The sequence below is a fragment of the Vanellus vanellus genome, assembly GCF_965231255.1.
Source record: "Vanellus vanellus genome assembly, chromosome: 14".
NCBI classification, from domain to species: domain Eukaryota; kingdom Metazoa; phylum Chordata; class Aves; order Charadriiformes; family Charadriidae; genus Vanellus; species Vanellus vanellus.
This window is the reverse complement of record NC_138919.1, coordinates 7,753,393-7,772,142: the sequence shown is the minus strand read 5'-3', so window position 1 is coordinate 7,772,142 and position 18,750 is coordinate 7,753,393. Positions and strand designations below refer to the sequence as shown.

Genomic DNA, 18,750 nt, shown 5'->3' with positions numbered 1-18,750 from the left:
AGTCTTAAGCTGCTATTAGTGTACAACAGAACTGGCAGTCAGGTTCAGAACATCACATTTTTTTAATAACTTTATAAATATGTCTAGATTTGACTTTTGGCTTCTTGTTACGCTTCACTGTCACTTGACTCTTCTTTCATTCACTATTTGGTGCCATAAGTTTGCTTTGTACAGTAATGGTATTCAAAAATGTTTCTACAAAACAGGAAACTAAAATTTTGATCATATTGCCTCTCTCCTTATTTTGGTTCACTTGAATGCTTTAAATGTTTTTTATAAGGGATTGTTTCTTTTTACTGTCTTAATTTGGTACTAGGAGAAAAAGATGAACGCTAATTACTAACCTGTATATTGTTTAAAAAAGAAGAATGAATGCTATTATTTTGCTGTATTTTTTCACTTCTATTTTACTTATTTTATTTCCTTCTTGACAATTGATATTGCAGAAATTTCATGAATGGCTTGTATCTTACTTTTATTATTGATAATTTTCTTGGTGTATCTCATAAGGAATCTTTATTAATGAGAGTCTTGTGTTCAGCATTCATTCTTGAAAGATAATTCCTGCCTAAAAAGAGCAAGTCATTAGTTGCAATGAGCAATGCTGTTATTGGTGAACATCCTGAGATCGCTAATTTGTACTGAATTGCCTCAATTCACATGGCTGGTATGAATAACTGAATTCATATCACTAATGACAATAACAGGCAAAATATATGGTCATGTTTTAAAAAGAAATTAAAAATTTTATATGTAAAACAAAAAAAAATAAAGCAGCCTCCAAAATACCAAATGAAAATACTTATGTGAGTATATATTTGCCACACAGATGGGTGATCAGTGAGTCTGGAGTCTTTTGTTCCACAGCAGTCCCTAAAGTGCTCTTGCTTTAAGTGTCAAATGTTCTTTCTGTATGCACTGATGGAACTGGGAAACGAATAACACAAATAATCATCATTTGCTCTGTCCTGAAAGTTTACTAAGCGAATTTGAGTGATGTGTTAAAAACCATACTTAATAACAATTCTTAATGGATTATATTTTGCAAAATTTAGAACCAAAACTTAGTGCAAATTTTGGAACAAGAGAAGTCTAAAGACTACGCACCTCTCTGTTCCAAGTCGGCTTCTCCCAGATTCTCTTCCCGAATTTAATATGAAGGCTTCATACCTTCAATAGGCCTATTTAGGGATGAGTATGAATTTTGAATTGTCTGCTTGGCAATTTGAAGAACTTCATGGATATGCAGGTGGGATATGGGGTGTGCTTATTATTTTTGTGCAAGTGGTCTCTCACTGACTCCTGCAGGATATACTGAAAGAATTTACAATGACTGATAGCTTAATGATGGGATGATAAATTGGCTTAGCGGTTCAAGTATTCATGCACAAATTCATATGTAGTTGCTAATTATGTGCAACATAGTGAACAATTAAAGTGTTACTGTTTAAGTTCTTTATACTCTGAAAAATCATATTTTATATTCCAATTCTAAAAAAAGTCTTTATGATGCTTGTGGTTCTTACGTTGGTGCTGGAACTGACTCATAAAATATTTGCAAAGCAAATGTTAATTGTTTTTAGTGACCTTTAATAGCTATCATGGGAAATATGCGGTTTGAAACTTACACATCTGCAGCCATAAAAACCTTCTCTCATACATAGCTTTTGAATGTCAACTTTAGAACTGATTTCCAATTGTTCTTTTAATACTAAAATTTTTCTTGCAGCATAAAGTGGCTGTTCTTCAGTAAACATTGTCTTTTTAAAATCTGTTGTGTTTTACTGTAGGGAAATAATTTCTGTCCTGTATATTTATACTTGAAAATAGCTTAACTAGCACTAATTCTTATGATTCCAGCCTGGAGTTCTAGGATACTTTGAGTTCAACGCTTCACCTCAGCCGCCTGGTTATTTAACATTCTTCACGTCAGCATTACATTCATTAAAGAAAGGTAAAAGCTTCATTTTCATAAGGCAGCCGTGAATGAGTTACATATATGAGTTTCAGTATTTTTTTGCAATATTTTGTAACTTGGGAATTAATCCCTTTCGAGTGTTTCTTGATGCTGATCTAGTTATGAGACTTTCATTACAGTGCAAGGATTGTTTACATAAGAGGCTTATTATGTATTTCGTGATCGGCCATCAGGGAATAAAGTATATGACAGGATGCTATTCAAGGATACATTAAGATACAGTTTCCTAAAAAAGCTAAGTGTGTAGCTGCAACCCCTATAGAGCCATAATCAGACTAGCACTTATTTAAGTTGAATCTAAGAGTGTTTGTCTTGGGCAAAAATTGAAATGTCAGGTTCAGAGGCATTGGGATGAACTTCGCTTTGTCAGTAGTTAGTAACTGAATTCAACAGTAACTGAATTCAATTTTCCTGGACAGAGTTACAGAGCTGGTACAAGGTAACATGATGAGAAGGGCTTTCTCCCCCCTGTTGTTTTGCATTAATAATCTAAACTACAAAAACCCCTTGTGTTTAAATATGCAAACTTTGTATATGATACATACCTTTTGGGGGGTCATAAATTCTGAATAGAACTCTCTTAAAGTTCAGATTAGCGCATTTTACAGATATTTCTTCCTGTCAGCAAATGAAGGAAATGGATACCGTTATTCTGATTTTTTACTGTACCTCTGACTTGGTATACGATATAGAGCCTGTTCTCCTATATTTTATTATGTAATTTCCCTGTTTATTGTTGGGATAGTTTCTTGCAATGTAAAGATTAGAAGCATTCCAGCCTTATGTGTACATATTTATAAATATAGAAATACTAAAATATATATTTAAATAATACATATTTACTGTAAATGTACATAATCTAAATACTCAATGTTCATACCTTTTCCTTACATGTATATATGCCAGCTTGGCTTTTGAGATACCATGACATGTAGTAAGGTGCATCTGCAATACCAGATTCTGTATTTAATAAGCACATCAGGAAATTGGACAATTCAGGTCAACATTCTCTATATGTTGAGTGCAGAAGAGGAACAGGTTTGTTCTCGTTGCCTGCTTTTGTCATCTTTCTTCTACCTCACTTAATCACAGATATTGGCAGTTGCTATTCAGTAAGATTTGGTGCCCTCTCAAGGCATATCAAGGATAAGAGGGTTATTAGGGGCAGTCAGCATGGCTTTTCCAAGGGGAAGTCATGCTTGACCAACCTCATAGCCTTTTATGAGGAAATAACGAGGTGGATGGATGATGGCAGAGCGGTAGATGTGGTCTACCTTGACTTCAGTAAAGCATTTGACACGGTCTCCCACAGCATCCTCATGGCTAAACTGAGGAAGCGTGGACTGGATGATCAGATAGTTAGGTGGACTGCGACCTGGCTGAAGGAGAGAAGCCAGAGAGTCGTAGTCAATGGGGCAGAGTCCAGTTGGAGGCCAGTAACCAGTGGAGTGCCTCAAGGGTCGGTACTGGGGCCCATATTATTCAATATATTCATCAATGATTTAGATGAGGGAATTGAGTGTACTATCAGCAAGTTTGCTGATGACACTAAGCTAGGAGGAGTGGCTGACACGCCAGAGGGCTGTGCTGCCATCCAGAGAGACTTGGACAGGCTGGAGATTTGGGCAGGGAATAACTTAATGAAATACAACAAGGGAAAGTGTAGGGTCCTACATCTGGGCAGAAACAACCCCAGGTTCCAGTATAGGATGGGGAGCTACCTGTTAGAGAGCAGGAAAGGGACCTGGGGGTCCTGGTGGACAGCAGGATGACCATGAGCCAGCACTGTGCCCTTGTGGCCAAGAAGGCCAATGGCATCCTGGGCTGTATTAGAAGGGGGGTGGTTAGCAGATCGAGAGAGGTCCTCCTTCCCCTCTACTCTGCCCTGGTGAGACCGCATCTGGAATATTGTGTCCAGTTCTGGGCCCCTCAGTTCAAGAAGGACAGAGAGCTGCTGGAGAGAGTCCAGCGTAGGGCAACTAAGATGATTAAGGGAGTGGAGCATCTCCCTTATGAGGAAAGACTGAGGGAGCTGGGTCTCTTTAGTTTGGAGGAGACTGAGGGGTGATCTTATTAGCGTTTATAAATATATAAAAGGGGAATGTCATGAGGATGGAGCCAGGCTCTTCTCAGTAGCAACCAATGATAGGACAAGGGGTAATGGATTCAAGCTGGAACACAAGAGGTTCCGCTTAAATTTGAGAAGAAACTTCTTCTCAGTGAGGGTGACAGAGCACTGGAACAGGCTGCCCAGGGAGGTTGTGGAGTCTCCTTCTCTGGAGACATTCAAAACTCGCCTGGACGCCTTCCTGTGCAACCTCATCTAGGTGTTCCTGCTCCGACAGGGGGATTGGACTAGATGATCTTTTGAGGTCCCTTCCAATCCCTAGCATACTGTGATACTGTGATACTGTGATTTCTGTGCCTTCTCAGGCATTCAGGAGAGAAGTTCAGTGTGTACAATTGTATTTAAAATCTGAAAATTTGCCCTTTCAGATTACCTTGGAACTATACGCTTTGGAGTGATCACAGATAAACATGTTGCAGAGGAGATTTCATTGATGCATTCAGGCAGTGTGTATTTGCACAGGCATGTCAACACATCTCTTGTGAGTATTGTATTTATGTTGCAGTGACTCTGAGACAATACATGGAGATTGCAGCTCTGGCCTAGCAGACTATTAATAAGTGTTTCATAGAGCTTTGGGATGTAGGATGTTAAGAACAGTATTTTTGTACAGTAATACACGTGTTCATTCTGTCAGTCAGTGGCTGTTCTAAACAGCAGCTAAGATGCAAGGTGATCATCTCTATCAAACCAAAACCCCAAAACTCAGAAATGGATACACAAAGACTTTTTCCTAAAACTTTTACTTCTTTCAGTGGGTCAGAATTAGAAGGCTACCTGAATGAAGGTATGGAAATAGTGAAAACTTGCATTTCAGTTTAAAGGTATGATATTACACTGATTAGAAAAAACATGCAAATTAATTCAATTGAAAATTGATAGTAACTCTTAACCCTTGTGCCTTGGTTTTGGAAGACTAAGAATGAAAATACTAACTTTCAGATGTGCTATTTGGCGTAGAGACCCTATCTATCTAAACTGCTACCATGAGTGGAAACTCTGAAAAAAAGTATTGTAGTGTATTTCATTCAATGAGACTAGGGAAAACATTGACTTCTCAGGTTAAATCACTGGTCAATACATAAAACTATTTTGTCTGTGCGAATGATTTAAGATTAACTTGCCTTTATTTATTAAAATTACCCTAGAAGCTGTGAGTGCTTTTTGTTATGCATTTATTTTCCCTACATTCAATAAGAAGAAATACCAGTTTTTAATGAAGTCTTGATGTTGGGGTCTTAAAAGAATAATTTAAGATGAGTTAGTATTATGAATGAGTATTGGGAAAAGTTTTCTAATATTCTGTAAATCAAGATACATGATGATACTAACTCAGAGACTGAGCTCTTTCACTTATAAAGAAAATTTATTCTAGTGAGAAAAGTAAAAATTATAAAGATGTACTAAAAGAAAGAGGAGCTTCCCTGGTAGAATACTTTTTGCCTGAAAGATTGTGTGTGTTACTATGAACTGATGAGTATTTGGAAAGATTTCCCAAGGGGAAAAGGGTATTTGAAATGCTGAAGCTCTCTGAGTAGTTAAATTTAGAAAGAGTTTTAGGCAGTAACAAAGCATGCCACATTTGAGAACTGCATTCATTACTAAACCATATGTTTAAGCGAGAACAAATAATTATTTTTCCCTCCCCCTTCAAGATCTATCCAAATGACATCATGAACTATACTGCTGAGAACATTTGCAAGTGGGCTCTAGAAAACCGAGAGATGCTCATACGCTGGCTGAGACCACATGGTGGGAAAAGCCTTCTTCTAAACAATGAGCTGAAGAAAGGACCGGCACTTCTCATATTTATACCTTACAATCCCTTAGCAGAAATTAATCCTCTTTTAGATCAAGTAAGTGAAATAATTATTTTTTTACTTCAAAAATCCTGGAACGTGAGAACTCTAGTCCGGGTTCTGAGCTTAATTGTGACAGATACCTCTTTTTATTTCACTGTTCCAAGTATTCATTTTTGTTTAAAAACATTTTCTCAAGCCATATTATCACAACTGGTTTGCACCCCTCACAATATGTCTTTTTCTCATGTTAACAGTTGTTTAGAACAAGCACCTAAGTCTTTTCCTTGATTCTTTTTTTCCTGTGGTGAATGCTGTGAGATGTGCAGATCTTTGGTCTTCTGTTCCAGCTGACAGAGCTCAAATGAAAGAGCAAGAATGTATTTGGGTACTGCAGGACTTGTTTTGTCCTCCCCATTCTATTTTTCCTCTCCTTCCTTCTTTCCGGAGGTGGTTATGTAAGGAAGAATGGACCATAATAAACCAGACTTTTTTTTCTAAAATACAGCCCAATTGAAAAACTCCTCGGAACTAATCTGATTTTTATATCCTGTGCTTTCCTTAGTCGCCTTCCAGTTTTCTCTTCCTCTGCCATTATTTCCATTTCTGAACTGCCTAGAACAGGAGTTTGTGTAGCTTTGCAGTAAATGAGATAGGGAAATTAACTTGGCTGAAAAAGAATTTTTTTCCTTGGGCTATTTTTCATCTGGAACCCATTGTCCCATTTAGTATATCACACAGCTGTGCATCATAGTGGTCATTGCATAGCACCAAGGACAAACTAGAAATAGACACAATAAAAGCTAGTCTGCTGCAAGATAGGGTTGGGAAAATCTTTGTGGAAAGACTGGAAAAGAACTGCAATTATTCTTGTACTAACCCATCTTATTTTTGGCAGACTTCAGTGATGCTTGTCACAGATAAAACATTCTAGTAACAGGTACCACTTACTTAGATCAAATCAGTACAACATAAGATGTTCAGTTTCAGCTTTCATTCTACTCAATAAGAGTATCTATATCAAAATGTGAAATGAGATGCAAAATATTCCAGTTATCTTGTATAGCTTCACTTTGACAGATATTATGCAACTTGTTCACCATAGGAAGAGATGTTTACTGCAGCCATCCTGTGGGTTTCATCAAGCAACGAAACCCCTTGACTGTAAGGCAGTTGCAAAGAACAAGGCTGTCAAGTTGTATGTTGAAAGCTCTCAGAGCAATTTTTTTTTCTGATGATCTCACTGAAACGAGATTTCTTATTGCAAGTCTGGTTTTCTGTTTATAATAACTTCTCATGTTTACGTAGGTAGTCAAAATCTTCAGGCTAGATTATAGTATGAGGAGTTAAGTTTCTTTTAAGTATTTAATTGAGTGTTTTCAGGATTAAAACATCTAACAAGGAATTCTTAAAGACTGTAACAAACTGTTGCTATAGGTCACATCTTAATACTGATAATCCTGTGACACAGCAGCTCTCCTAGATGTGATGCTTCAATATCCCTTTGATAATTATGATTCCTATCAAAGTGTTCTTGTGTAAGCAATGTTTGTGTGTTCTGTATTTTGATTATGTTTAATGTGATGAATGAGGATGAACAGAAACTTTCCTTTTCCTTTCCCCTATGTTCTGTTATTTGTTGCCAAGAAAGGGAATTCCTTCTATGGTCCATACGCATGCCTTTCTCACTGCTCGTTTCCCCTTGGTTATGAAAAACAAAATGGTGATGCAGCACAGGAATGTTTGCACTGAGAGGCGGGCTTTTTTATTTGTTTTCTCCTTGCATTGGAAAACAGGGAAGTTCAGGAATCTGTAGTGATTAATGGCTTCATGTGGTGGGATTTAGCCTTAAAGTGTAGTGTTATTGCACTGTGATAAATATGACACAAAGAGGACCTTGAGATCGTGTAGTGGACTGAAAAAAAAAAAAAGTGGCTTTTTGTTGTTCTGTACATTTAATTCTTACATGCTGAAATACCTGAAAATTTAACTTTGTTATCAAGTCAGAGCCTCCTATGGTTTTTTTGTAAGAATGAAGGTGAAGAGTAGTCAACTTCATGTTTCTGAAATACTATCTCTAATTGCATATATGTTGTTAAACGTGCAACAGATAACTGCATTTGAGTGAACTATGTACCACTAATCTTGCTTTTTTCTTCCCCCCCCCCCCCCCCCCCCAGATTACCAAAGTGGCCTTGGAATACCACAACTGTAATAAAAGCCAAGCAGCTGAGCCAGATCTTCAACATTTAGGAGACAGTGATTCACCAGCTTTTGATTCCTCTGTACCAGATGCACATATGAAATTATCAGAAACATTTTCAATAACCAAGTACCCATGCTGTAACACCGTGGTGCTTCCACAGTGGCATTCAATATCTAGAACTCACAATGTCTGTGAGCTTTGCATTAACCAGACACTTGGTGTCAAACCAAATAAGGTCCATGTGCCACACTGTAACTTTTTAGAGATAGAAGCAGCTTTGGACTCTTTCTACCTCCAGGAACATACCTTTTTTCAAGTTGTATCAAATACCATAGAGTGCAGCAATTTCTTAAGTTTCTACAGTCCCTTTAGCTATTACACTGCATGTTGCAGGACGGTAAACAGGCATTTTTTAAGTTTCATTAGTTCTGAGAAGACCATCCTTCAGACTCCCAAAGTAGCATTTTCTTCCCATGGGAAGAAAGTTAACACCCAACATTCTATTCCTCACATTGAGGATAGGAATTGGTTTATTCCTGACCTTCATATTAGTGGCACTAACATTACTGGTCTGAGCTGCAGGACCAATAAAACCTTGAATCTCTATCTACTGGATTCAAATCTTTTTTGGATATATGCAGAGAGACTAGGAGCATCGAGATCTAATCATCTTAAGGAGTTTGCTGCTATTGTTGACCTGAAAGAAGAAGTGCACTATGTCCTGGATCAAAATCAGTCACTTGTTGGATCTACCCTGGGTATGGTATCCGCTATACAAATGCTTGAAATAAGAAAATTAAGTTTGCAAGTAAGCTTATGAATGGAAAACTTAATGCCATGTTGAAAATTACTGCTTTTAAAGTGAGACTATAGTCAACATTGTGAATCTTAATATATTCTGTTCTATTTAGTAGTTAACTAAGCAGTAGAATCGTGTTCTAGATGATGTAAGAACGAAGTTTCATATACCCAAAGTAATTTGCTTTAAAAGAAGTGAACTTCAGAATGTGCGATTCTTGACTGCCTGATGCATTGAAGAAATGGGTAAAATCTAACCTAATTTGCTTGTGGAAAAAAAAATAATTACTATGCATTTAACACGTTTGATATTACAGAAGATATTTGTACATTAATGGTGGTGTTGGTGTTTGCTCAGCTCTTCTGTGTGCTAAAATACTGAAGTAGAATTTTGTGAGATACTGCCCAGTTATCAGCAACAACTAGCCCTTCCTCTTGTCCTCTGAAACTAATTTATAAATTGTTTTAAATTTATTTTGAAAAATATGTGTTTTCAAGGTAGAGCTCTAAAGTGGTTTTGGCCAAATCTGTCAATACTCTTTTTCCTGGATGAACTGGAGGAGAGAAAAAAACAAAAAAAAAAAGCCAACAAACCAAACAAAACCCCAACTAACCCAATGTTTGCAGTTCTGATTTGTTTGCAAGTTATTGAATAAGACACAACATGCCTAACCACATGCATTTACCTATCATGATTATGTGCAAAACTGAGTCATCTTCAGAAAATGCAGGGGTTTTTAATGTTAGCAGTGTAAGTAAACATGTAAACCTGGAAGTATATTCAGGTGAACATAGTATTAAAATAAATTGTTCAAGAAGGTATATCAATATAATTCTTATAGCATTAATCAAATTTATATTTTGCCATAAATCTGTAAGTACAAAAGTGTGCACAGCATAGAACAAATAGCCATGTTCTTATTAAGGATCCCATCCAGGCCTGTGTCCTGTCTGTATCCCAACCTCCCAGAAAAACACTCCGGAAAAACAAACAAAACCCCCAGTGAACAGGCTTAGGAAAAATTCAGATCCTAGCAAGGAGATACAAATTTCCTTCCCCTTTCTGATCCCAGTACTTTCTGTCTCAAACGTTTTTCAGGACACAGGATTTCCTGAGCATGACGAGGGTTTCTCTGCTGAGTAACACTTGGTATATTTCTATTCCAAGTCATTTGAACTTCCAGAGAACTTTTGCTTCTACATATTATGTCAAGGAGTAACTGTGATTTATGTTTGGGTTTTGTGGGGGTTTTAAAATTTTATTTTACTTCCATAAACCTCTTAACTTTTGATATTTTAAAATAATTATACAGATTTGTCTTCAATACCTTTAACAGATATCAGTTTTTACAGATGGTTTCTAAAAATTCAAGACTATATGTCTTAGTTAGCCCCCTCCTTTCAGTTATTACTTAATCATGCATAGATATTCCATCTAGAATATCTAGAAAGAAAAACACTGTTTTGATCTGGTGTGAGAATTTAATGAAGTGCTGAGTAGTAAATATAAAATATATATATTATATATAAAATATAGTATATATTTATATATATACTATATAAAATATAGTATATATTTATATATATACTATATAAAATATAGTATATATATAAAAATATATATAAAATACAGTAAATAAAAGATGAAATGTACTGCTGTTTGCATTTCAGAGATAAACTTGACAATCTGGTATTTTGTATGTATGTACAAAAGTGCCAGCTTTACTTGGGCCTAGTTTTTGGACTGTAAATAGCAGCACAAGATGTTTCTATTTGATGAAATAATTTTTAGTGTGTTTGGTATTATGTCTTTTGTCTTGATTATCGAATACTCTTATTCTATAATGCATAGAATAATATTTCTCTATCTAAGTTGAAAAGAAGGATACAGTCGATATCTTGCAGCAATTTAAAGAACGTGGTCCAGGCTCGAAGTAGTGTAGTTGAGGTCTTTGGAGCTTGTTCTAAATTTTTTACCACTGGCCAGCAACTTTTTAAATATCTTAAAACTAAAGAGAAAGCTGAATGAAGAGGAAGGTGTTCACTGGTAAACAAAAGGTGGCAGGTCGTATTGGCATGGGAATAGTGCAGTCTTTAAAGGTCTAAAGCAAAAGGAGAATTACAGGGAAAGTAATTAAAAATGAAAGAATAAATGCAAATAAATGTGGAATTAAGTGGAGCCTTCAAGATAAGGGCCAAATGCTTCAATGCTACGTCAAAAGTGAAAAATAGCGAGAGGCTACTATATATGAGTTACCAGGTGTGTGGTTAGATTAGGAGGGAAGAGAGTTACTATTATAGTACATTGGATAGGATTAGAAGCAAGATTCTTCTGAATTTCAAAGAAAAACTGCCAAAATCATGTATTTGGTGAAACTGAAATAATTTTGTTATGTATCAATTTCATTTCAGAGAACTTCATAAAAAATTTCAGTATTCTCTACAGTCCCTTGAAAAGGCATCTTGTTGACGACCCTTCAGTCCATTTTCATGAACAGCGTGTAATCACTGAAGTGACTACTAATACCTTCCATGATACTGTGTTTTTGAGTGACAAGGTACACCTCATTACTGAAAATGTTTCTTGCAAATCATGGCTGAGACTTTTGAGGGGAGGGTCTCATTCCTTTTTTACATTGATGTGCTTTGCTTCTTTGTAACATAAAATATATTATTTTGTTACAATGCAAGTGTTTGGGGGTTTTTTGGTTTTTTTTTTGTTTTTTTTTAAAAAGGCAATTCAGAACAGTGTAGTCTTAAGTAAATCTGCAAAAGATCTTCTGGTGTTAAAATAACCAAAAAGTCAGTGCAACTGATTCCCTGACAGGTTTCTGCCACAGTTCAAGACTTGTTGGGATTTGGGGGGTTGGTTTTGTTGTTGGTTTTTTGTTGTTTGTGGGGTTTTTTTGGTTTTTTTTTTTTAGGGGGGGTGGAGGTGTGCTTTTTTTCCTGTGTGTTTGAAATACAGGTTTTAATTAAAAAAAAAAAAAAAAAAAAAAAAAAAAGTCCGTGACTTGATTTTTCCTTTCCTCACGACCACATGCTAAATACATAGGGTTTGAGGTAACATTGAAGAATATTCTGAATGCTGCGCTTCATACCTCAAAGGAAATAAATATACTATAACTTTTTTCTCTATATTACATTTTTTAAAAAAACTTTCTTTAAAGAAATTTAAAAATTATTGGAAAGTAGACATAATGGAAAAAAACAGAGAAGGTTTTAAACCTCAGGCATTATTTGAAAGCACACAGCAAAAAAACCCACAACTCTCACAGGTAAAAGCTTTCAAATTACATGCCATGAAATTGCTTTACATAGATATCATCCTGAACAGTGGTTAAATTACTTTGATTTCTTAAAGATGTGATAGTAATGATTAATATTTATTGTCTTTGAGATCTGCAACGAATGTATACATCTCCAGTAATTGGTTTTCAGCAGCCCTACCTCCTGCTTTGCCTAGTTAAAGACAAAAAGCGAAAGTCTAGCTATCATCTCCCCCCTTGCCCCAGTATGAAGTATATAGTCACTGTTAGATACATAGGAATTTAAGATTGCAAAAGAATCTTGGGAAGCGTAGTAAGGTTTGGTGCATTTTCACTTAGAGGGAATGATCCTAAACTAAATAATCTAAAAAATCCCCTTCATTTTGTCTTTTTCTTTATGGAAAGAGAATTCCCCAAGAGTTGTGTGTTGATTCAGTAGACAGAGGGCATCAGTAAATAGCTTAGAATAAAGTTTTTAGTTTCCTGTCACATTTTAAGGGTTCCAAGTTTCAGATGTTATAAAGACCAGTCCTCCTTTACTGCAGATTAACTACAATAGATAATCAAAGTCTTCCCCATTTAATTTTCCAGAATGTCTTGCTGCTCTATTATGGACAGTGGTGTGGATTCTGTGCTTCTCTTAATCACATCTTTATTCAACTTGCTCGGCTTTTGCCTCCAGATAATTTCACTGTGGCAAGGTAAAAAAGATTCTAATTTCATCTCTCTAGAATAATGTAACTTCATTGAGATCATCAGCCTAGAAAATAATTTTTTTTCTCTCTACAATCTTGCAATAGTAGATGTGAATGTCATCTGTTTCATTTCTCTTTGAATGCATTATTTTGTTTTCCTCTGTATAAATTTGATGGGTTTCAATCTCACTGCAGTAGTTATGCAGTTTAATTAAAATGAATTTTTAAACAGTGCAGTTAACCTCAAAGCTTCCTAATTTCAGGAAGCAAAGCAATAAAACAGCAGCAGAAAATTATTTTTACCTCTCTCTCTGATAATGTGTAGCAAATAATTATATCCTGTAGCACTGTATTTGAGAAATTGTTTGAGATAACCCACAAAAATGTGCCTTTTGCGTCACCCTGGTGGACAGCTGAGCACCACAGAGCCACTTGCTTGCTTGCTCCCACGCCATCCCCAGTGGGATGGTGGAAGAGGAAAGGAAGAATAAAACCAAGAAAACTTTGAGGTCAAGATAAAACAAAACAAATTTAATTGTTTAATAAGTGAAAGAGAAATGGAAGGAGAGAGAGACGAAAGCAAAAGAAGTCATACAAAGGCAATCACTCGCCACCTCCTGTGGCTAGACTGATGCCCAGACGGTTCCCAAGTAAAAGATGGCTAACCCCCGTAAAGCCCCCTCTTTTCTCTTTTATTGCTAAGCAAGACCTCGTATGGTATAGAGTAGCTCTTTGGTTAGTTCAGGTCATCTGCCTGGTTGTGTCCCCACTCCTCAGTGTATCCACTGTGGGGGCAGAGTGAGAAACAGGCAGCCTTGGTGCTGTGGAAGCACCGTTCAGTGGTAACCAAAGCATTCCTATGTTACCAACACTATTTTCACCACAAATCTGGAACGTGGCACCATACAACCTACTATGAAGACAGTTAACTCTGTCGCAGCCAAAACCAGTTTATAGACATATACTTATATATGAATGCATGTGTGTAATATATATTTTTATATATATTAAAATATATTTTTATATATGTAAAAAAGACATGGTTTTGTTTGGTGTTTCCAGGGTTTTTAATGTTTCAGTGCAACCTAAACATTCTTGTCCATGTATCTGATAATATATTAACATCTGCTTTGATGGCATCCTTGTTTCATTCTGACTGAGCTTATTCCAGGAGGCAGCATGAGATGTGTTAGGAAGAAATTTCAATTAAAAGCCTGGAGTTGTCACCTTTTTATAATTGTGGCTTTATTCCTACAGATGTAATGCTACTCTCAAATCTATACCAATTATTTTTCCTGACTTTGAAGTTCTCTCGTTTGCTCTGTTATTTTTATTGCTGTATTACTGATGTGATTGTCTGTTTTTTTCTATAATAAAAGTGTAATAAATAAGGATTTTATCTGTAATTGAAGAAAATCTAAAAATGTAGAGAAAAACATAACAAGCAATTGAGCAAGTGTTTCATGCACAAAATCTTATGTTCTTTCTAAGTAGAGTTTTAGAAAAAAATGTACTTTAAGAATGTGCTTGTCCTTGGAAAGATCAAACTGATCAAACTATTTCTTCAGAAATTTTCTCTCTTCACTTTCAATAAGTGTAATTATTTTTTATTTAAAGAAAATTGCAGCAGCAAAAAGTACATCCCTTTGGTGGCTTTTGCATTTTGTTTGAAGTGAGATGTCTGGCAATAAACAATGTTGCTCCCCTTTGTTCTTCCTTATTATCTTGAATATTGGTAGTTAATTCTGCTGACTCATATGCACAACATATTTTTGACATAACACATTTAGACTTACTTTCACAGATACTTGCATTTCCTTCTTCCCAATCCCTGAAACAGCGTTTTACAAGGAAATAGAGATTGTTCATGTGCCTTTTCTCTTCATCAGTGTGTCTTTTCTTAACAGAATTGATATCACGCGAAATGACCTTCCATGGGAATTTATGACAGACCGTCTCCCAACCATTTTATTTTTTCCTCATCAGAGGTAATGTAATTCTTTTCCCTGTGGTTTTTAATATTCATTTTACTAAGTTACAATACTTATCTGGTTACACGTCTCGCTAGAGGGAAAAAGGCCAAGCATTAATTCATTTCCATATACGCGTTCTTACTTTATGCACGTTCTAATTTAAAAAACCAACAACAACAAAACAACATCAAATAAAACCCCAAGAGACATGGATAGCTGATGGTATGCAGATAGCGAATGTTCTCTCCAAAGGTCATTATTTAATTGTTTGTAAGTCTTCATGTATGAACAGCAGCATTACTAACCCTATTCTTCAGTTAATTTTCCTTATTATTTGGTTGTATTTAAAATTATTATTTTGGTATGGTCCAAATAAATTAATGAATGACTACAGGAGGGGGAAAAGGGGAAGAAATGATGTAGATGGTGGTGCAACATAGCTCTAGTGCAAGTTGTATCTAACTGCTTCTAATTGGATAAACTAAGAGAGATCTCAATATTATAACGGATTCTTGCAGTACAATGCAAGGATTTTCTTGCTGTGTTTTTAATGGAGAAAAATAAAAAATAATAAGCACAGATGGAGAGTAAGTAATCCAGCCCAAGCGTAGTCTTGTTTAAGAGAACAAACTAACAAACCTGACATTACAGAGGGAGAGGAGGTAGATTGTTACATGTTGTAAAGTAAAAAAAAAAAAAAAAAACAAAAAACCAAACTAAAAAAAAAAAAAACCACAAAAGTAACACAGAGAATCTGAGTACTAAAGGAGGGCTTATGCATCCTTTGGAAACATTACAGTGGTCCTAATCTGTGAATTTTTCTCTCTCCTTCACTCCTCTGTGGTAGAATGAGTGTAATGTAATCAGAGGGACGTTAGAATGTTTGTTGCTCAAACTGAAGTTCTTTCAGGTTGTGTTTCTATCATTGTTCTAATGTTTGGCTTTTGTGGGGAATGTCTGTGTGTCTAGCTGTACCTGTATTTTGGATATGGGATTCTTTGGCAATCTGCATAAACCATGGAAGTGCTCCATCAGCTAAGAACTAGTCTAACAGTAGCAGAGAGAATGACTTGAAATACTTCTGGCTTGTAGAAGTTCTCTAAAGGAGATGCTAATATCTAAAGCAATTAAATTTGTTTTGTTTTATCTGACCTTACATAGTATAGGAATGGCACTATATATAGAGATAGCTCATATCTTGTCCTGAAGTAATAAAAATAAGGGTTAAATTTTCCTGTTTTATATTTCATTTATATGTCAACTTTATTCCCTTTCATAGTGAGAGAAGTTTCATATTCAAGGAAGAAATTTCATATTAAAAGAAACTTCAGTGTTTAAAATGTATGTTAAATAAGAGGTGTTTTCATTCCTGATAAAATCAGAATCATACAATTATTTCCTTTTTCCTGCTTTTGTGATATCATTAGTCTTGTTTGGTGACATCATTGTGTTGCCATAAAAGAATATGAAGCAAAAAATAGGGGTGGACCTGCTGGGAAGTAGCTCGGAGGAGAAGGATCTGGGGGTTGTGGTAGACAGTAAATTATCCATGGCCCAGCAATGTGCCCTTGTTGCCAAAGAGGCCAATGGAATCCTGGGCTGCATAGGGGAAGAGTGTGGCCAGTAGGTCTAAGGTCATTGTCCCCCTCTACTCTGCACTGGTGAGGCCACAACTGGAATACTGTGTCCAGTTTTGGGCTCCCCAGTTCAAGAGGGACAGGGAACTGCTGGAGCGAGTCCAGCAAAGGGCAACTAAGATGATTAAGGGCTTGGAGCATCTCCCTTATGAGGAAAGGCTGAGAGAGCTGGGACTCTTTAGCCTGGAGAAGAGAAGGCTGAGGGGAGACCTTATTGTGGCGTACAAGTATCTAAAGGGTGGGTTGAAGGAGGATGGAGCCAGGCTCTTTTCAATGGTTCCCAGTAACAGGACGAAGGGCAATGGGCACAAGTTAGAACACAGGAAGTTCCGTTCAAATACACGGAAACAGTTCTTTACGGTGAGGGTGACAGAGCACTGGCAGAGGCTGCCCAGGGAGGTTGTGGAGTCCCCTTCCCTGGAGACTTTCAAGACCCGCCTGGATGCAATCCTGAGTAATGTGCTCCAGGCAATCCTGCTTTAGCAGGGGAGTTGGACTAGATGATCTCTAGAGGTCCCTTCCAACTCTGAAAACTCTGTGATTCAGTGATTCCGTGAAAACAAACAAACAAACAAACAACTGTTACAAATGTTATGATCAAGTAGAAAGAGAATATGGGATGGACTGAAAAAAGGTAGTTGAAGAAGCAGAAGCATGACACAGTAAGGAGATGTACTTGAAATGAATACATTCTAAAAATTGTTTGGAAATTGTATAAAAGTTATTGAAAGATTGTCATGTTGCATAGCTAGAGAAACTGGAAAACCTATTGCAAATATATTGGGGGTTTTAATTGAGCTGTTCTACTGCAATGTTTCTTAAACATAAATTTTTTTAATATTTTTTTTTTAAACTATAAATATTCCAAATGGTGTGATAAAGTCTTCAAGTGAAAGCTATGCTTGAAAGTAAAGTTATTTCATGTAAGAACTTCCTGTGTAAACTAACATGGTAGTTATTGAAATATCTTTTTTCTTAAAACAACATTTATTACTTAACTATTTCACTTGGGCAAAAGTACATTATTTTCAAAGTTCAAAAAAAACTTTTTGCTGAAATAAGCAAATACTTTGTCATTAGTGTCCTTAATGCTATTGACTCGTTTTTTTTAGCAGTAATTAAAAAAAAAAAAAGGAATAAAAAATTACAGAGAATTACTTTTACAGATACTATAGAATTAGGTTGTGGGAATATTGCCAGAATGTTTTGGCTTTCATTCTGACTCAGTAACAAGTGCTGGACTTTTCACAGGAGAAAAGTAGCAGCAGATTTGTTGGCATTGTAGAAGCCTTGCACTGTTTCTTTAAAAGAGAAAACAAATGAAGCCTCAGTAGCAGTTTTGACACCTACAGAGGAAAACATCCAAAGGAGATTAGCAGTAAAACAAGGTGTACATGCTGTTGAAGTGAAACTACATAGCAAGACCTCAGAGAAAGAGGCAAGAAATAAGAGTGTAGGACAGGGAAGTGTAGTTTCAAGGAGACAACTAGGATTGAGAATAGAAAACAGCGAGGGAGGAAGGGAATTGATTCATGAATGGGTGAACAAAAAGAAGCAAGACAAAGAAGGGTGGGGTAGAGAAAGGCACAAAGGGTGGGTCAGGAAAAAAAGGAACTCTAAAGTTAAGGCTGTAAAAGGGCAGGAGAGTACATTTAGGACTGGGATGGGACCTGGAACATTAGAAGCAAGAGAGCCACAAGCTTTCAAAAGTGCTCAATTTGTTGTTTCAGATATGTTTTTGGTGTTACATGTATGCCCTATGCATTAGATTTGATTGACCTTGAGAATTTTTTTCTCTTTTTTTAAATATACTCGGTCTTACACAATTACAGGTTTTATAGAAAGGAAGTGAAAACAAGCACTACAATAAATACCTACCTCTTTGCAATGTAAAATAAAAATGTTGATTTCTACCCTTCTCCTTCAAGACCTCCGTCATCAGCAAATGGTAATTCAGACTATCGGTACTGTGCAGTGTTACCTACCACAAAATCTTTAAACTTGTGCAATTCTAAATTAATATTTTAATTCAGTACAGAAATAGCTTCATTTATATGAATTCTGAGTCACCCCGACTTCCAACTCATCATCTCCCCTACTTTGTGCAGTAAGCCTTGCAAATCAGCCTCAGATCAGACTCCCTCTGCCACATCCCTCCAGCTCAGTTCCAGTCCTTTTCTGCTCCCTAGGTTAATTGGGCAGGAATTTAGCTGGAGTACAGTTCCAAGGTGTGTATCTGCCTACATAAAGGCAGTGTTAACTTCAGC

The 18,750-nt window shown here is 36.3% G+C and overlaps 1 protein-coding gene across 1 annotated transcript in view; it reads left to right on the top strand.

Annotated features, from left to right (window-relative positions):
* The window catches only part of TXNDC11 (thioredoxin domain containing 11), a 31,260-nt gene that overhangs the window by 8,359 nt on the left and 4,151 nt on the right, over window positions 1–18,750 (top strand). Inside the window, exons 3-9 of the mRNA XM_082490503.1 lie at window positions 1,861–1,954; window positions 4,475–4,587; window positions 5,762–5,962; window positions 8,086–8,869; window positions 11,322–11,467; window positions 12,770–12,879; window positions 14,781–14,861. Of these exons, the coding sequence (XP_082346629.1) occupies window positions 1,861–1,954; window positions 4,475–4,587; window positions 5,762–5,962; window positions 8,086–8,869; window positions 11,322–11,467; window positions 12,770–12,879; window positions 14,781–14,861 (1,529 nt within the window). The remainder of the gene's footprint in view (window positions 1–1,860; window positions 1,955–4,474; window positions 4,588–5,761; window positions 5,963–8,085; window positions 8,870–11,321; window positions 11,468–12,769; window positions 12,880–14,780; window positions 14,862–18,750) is intronic.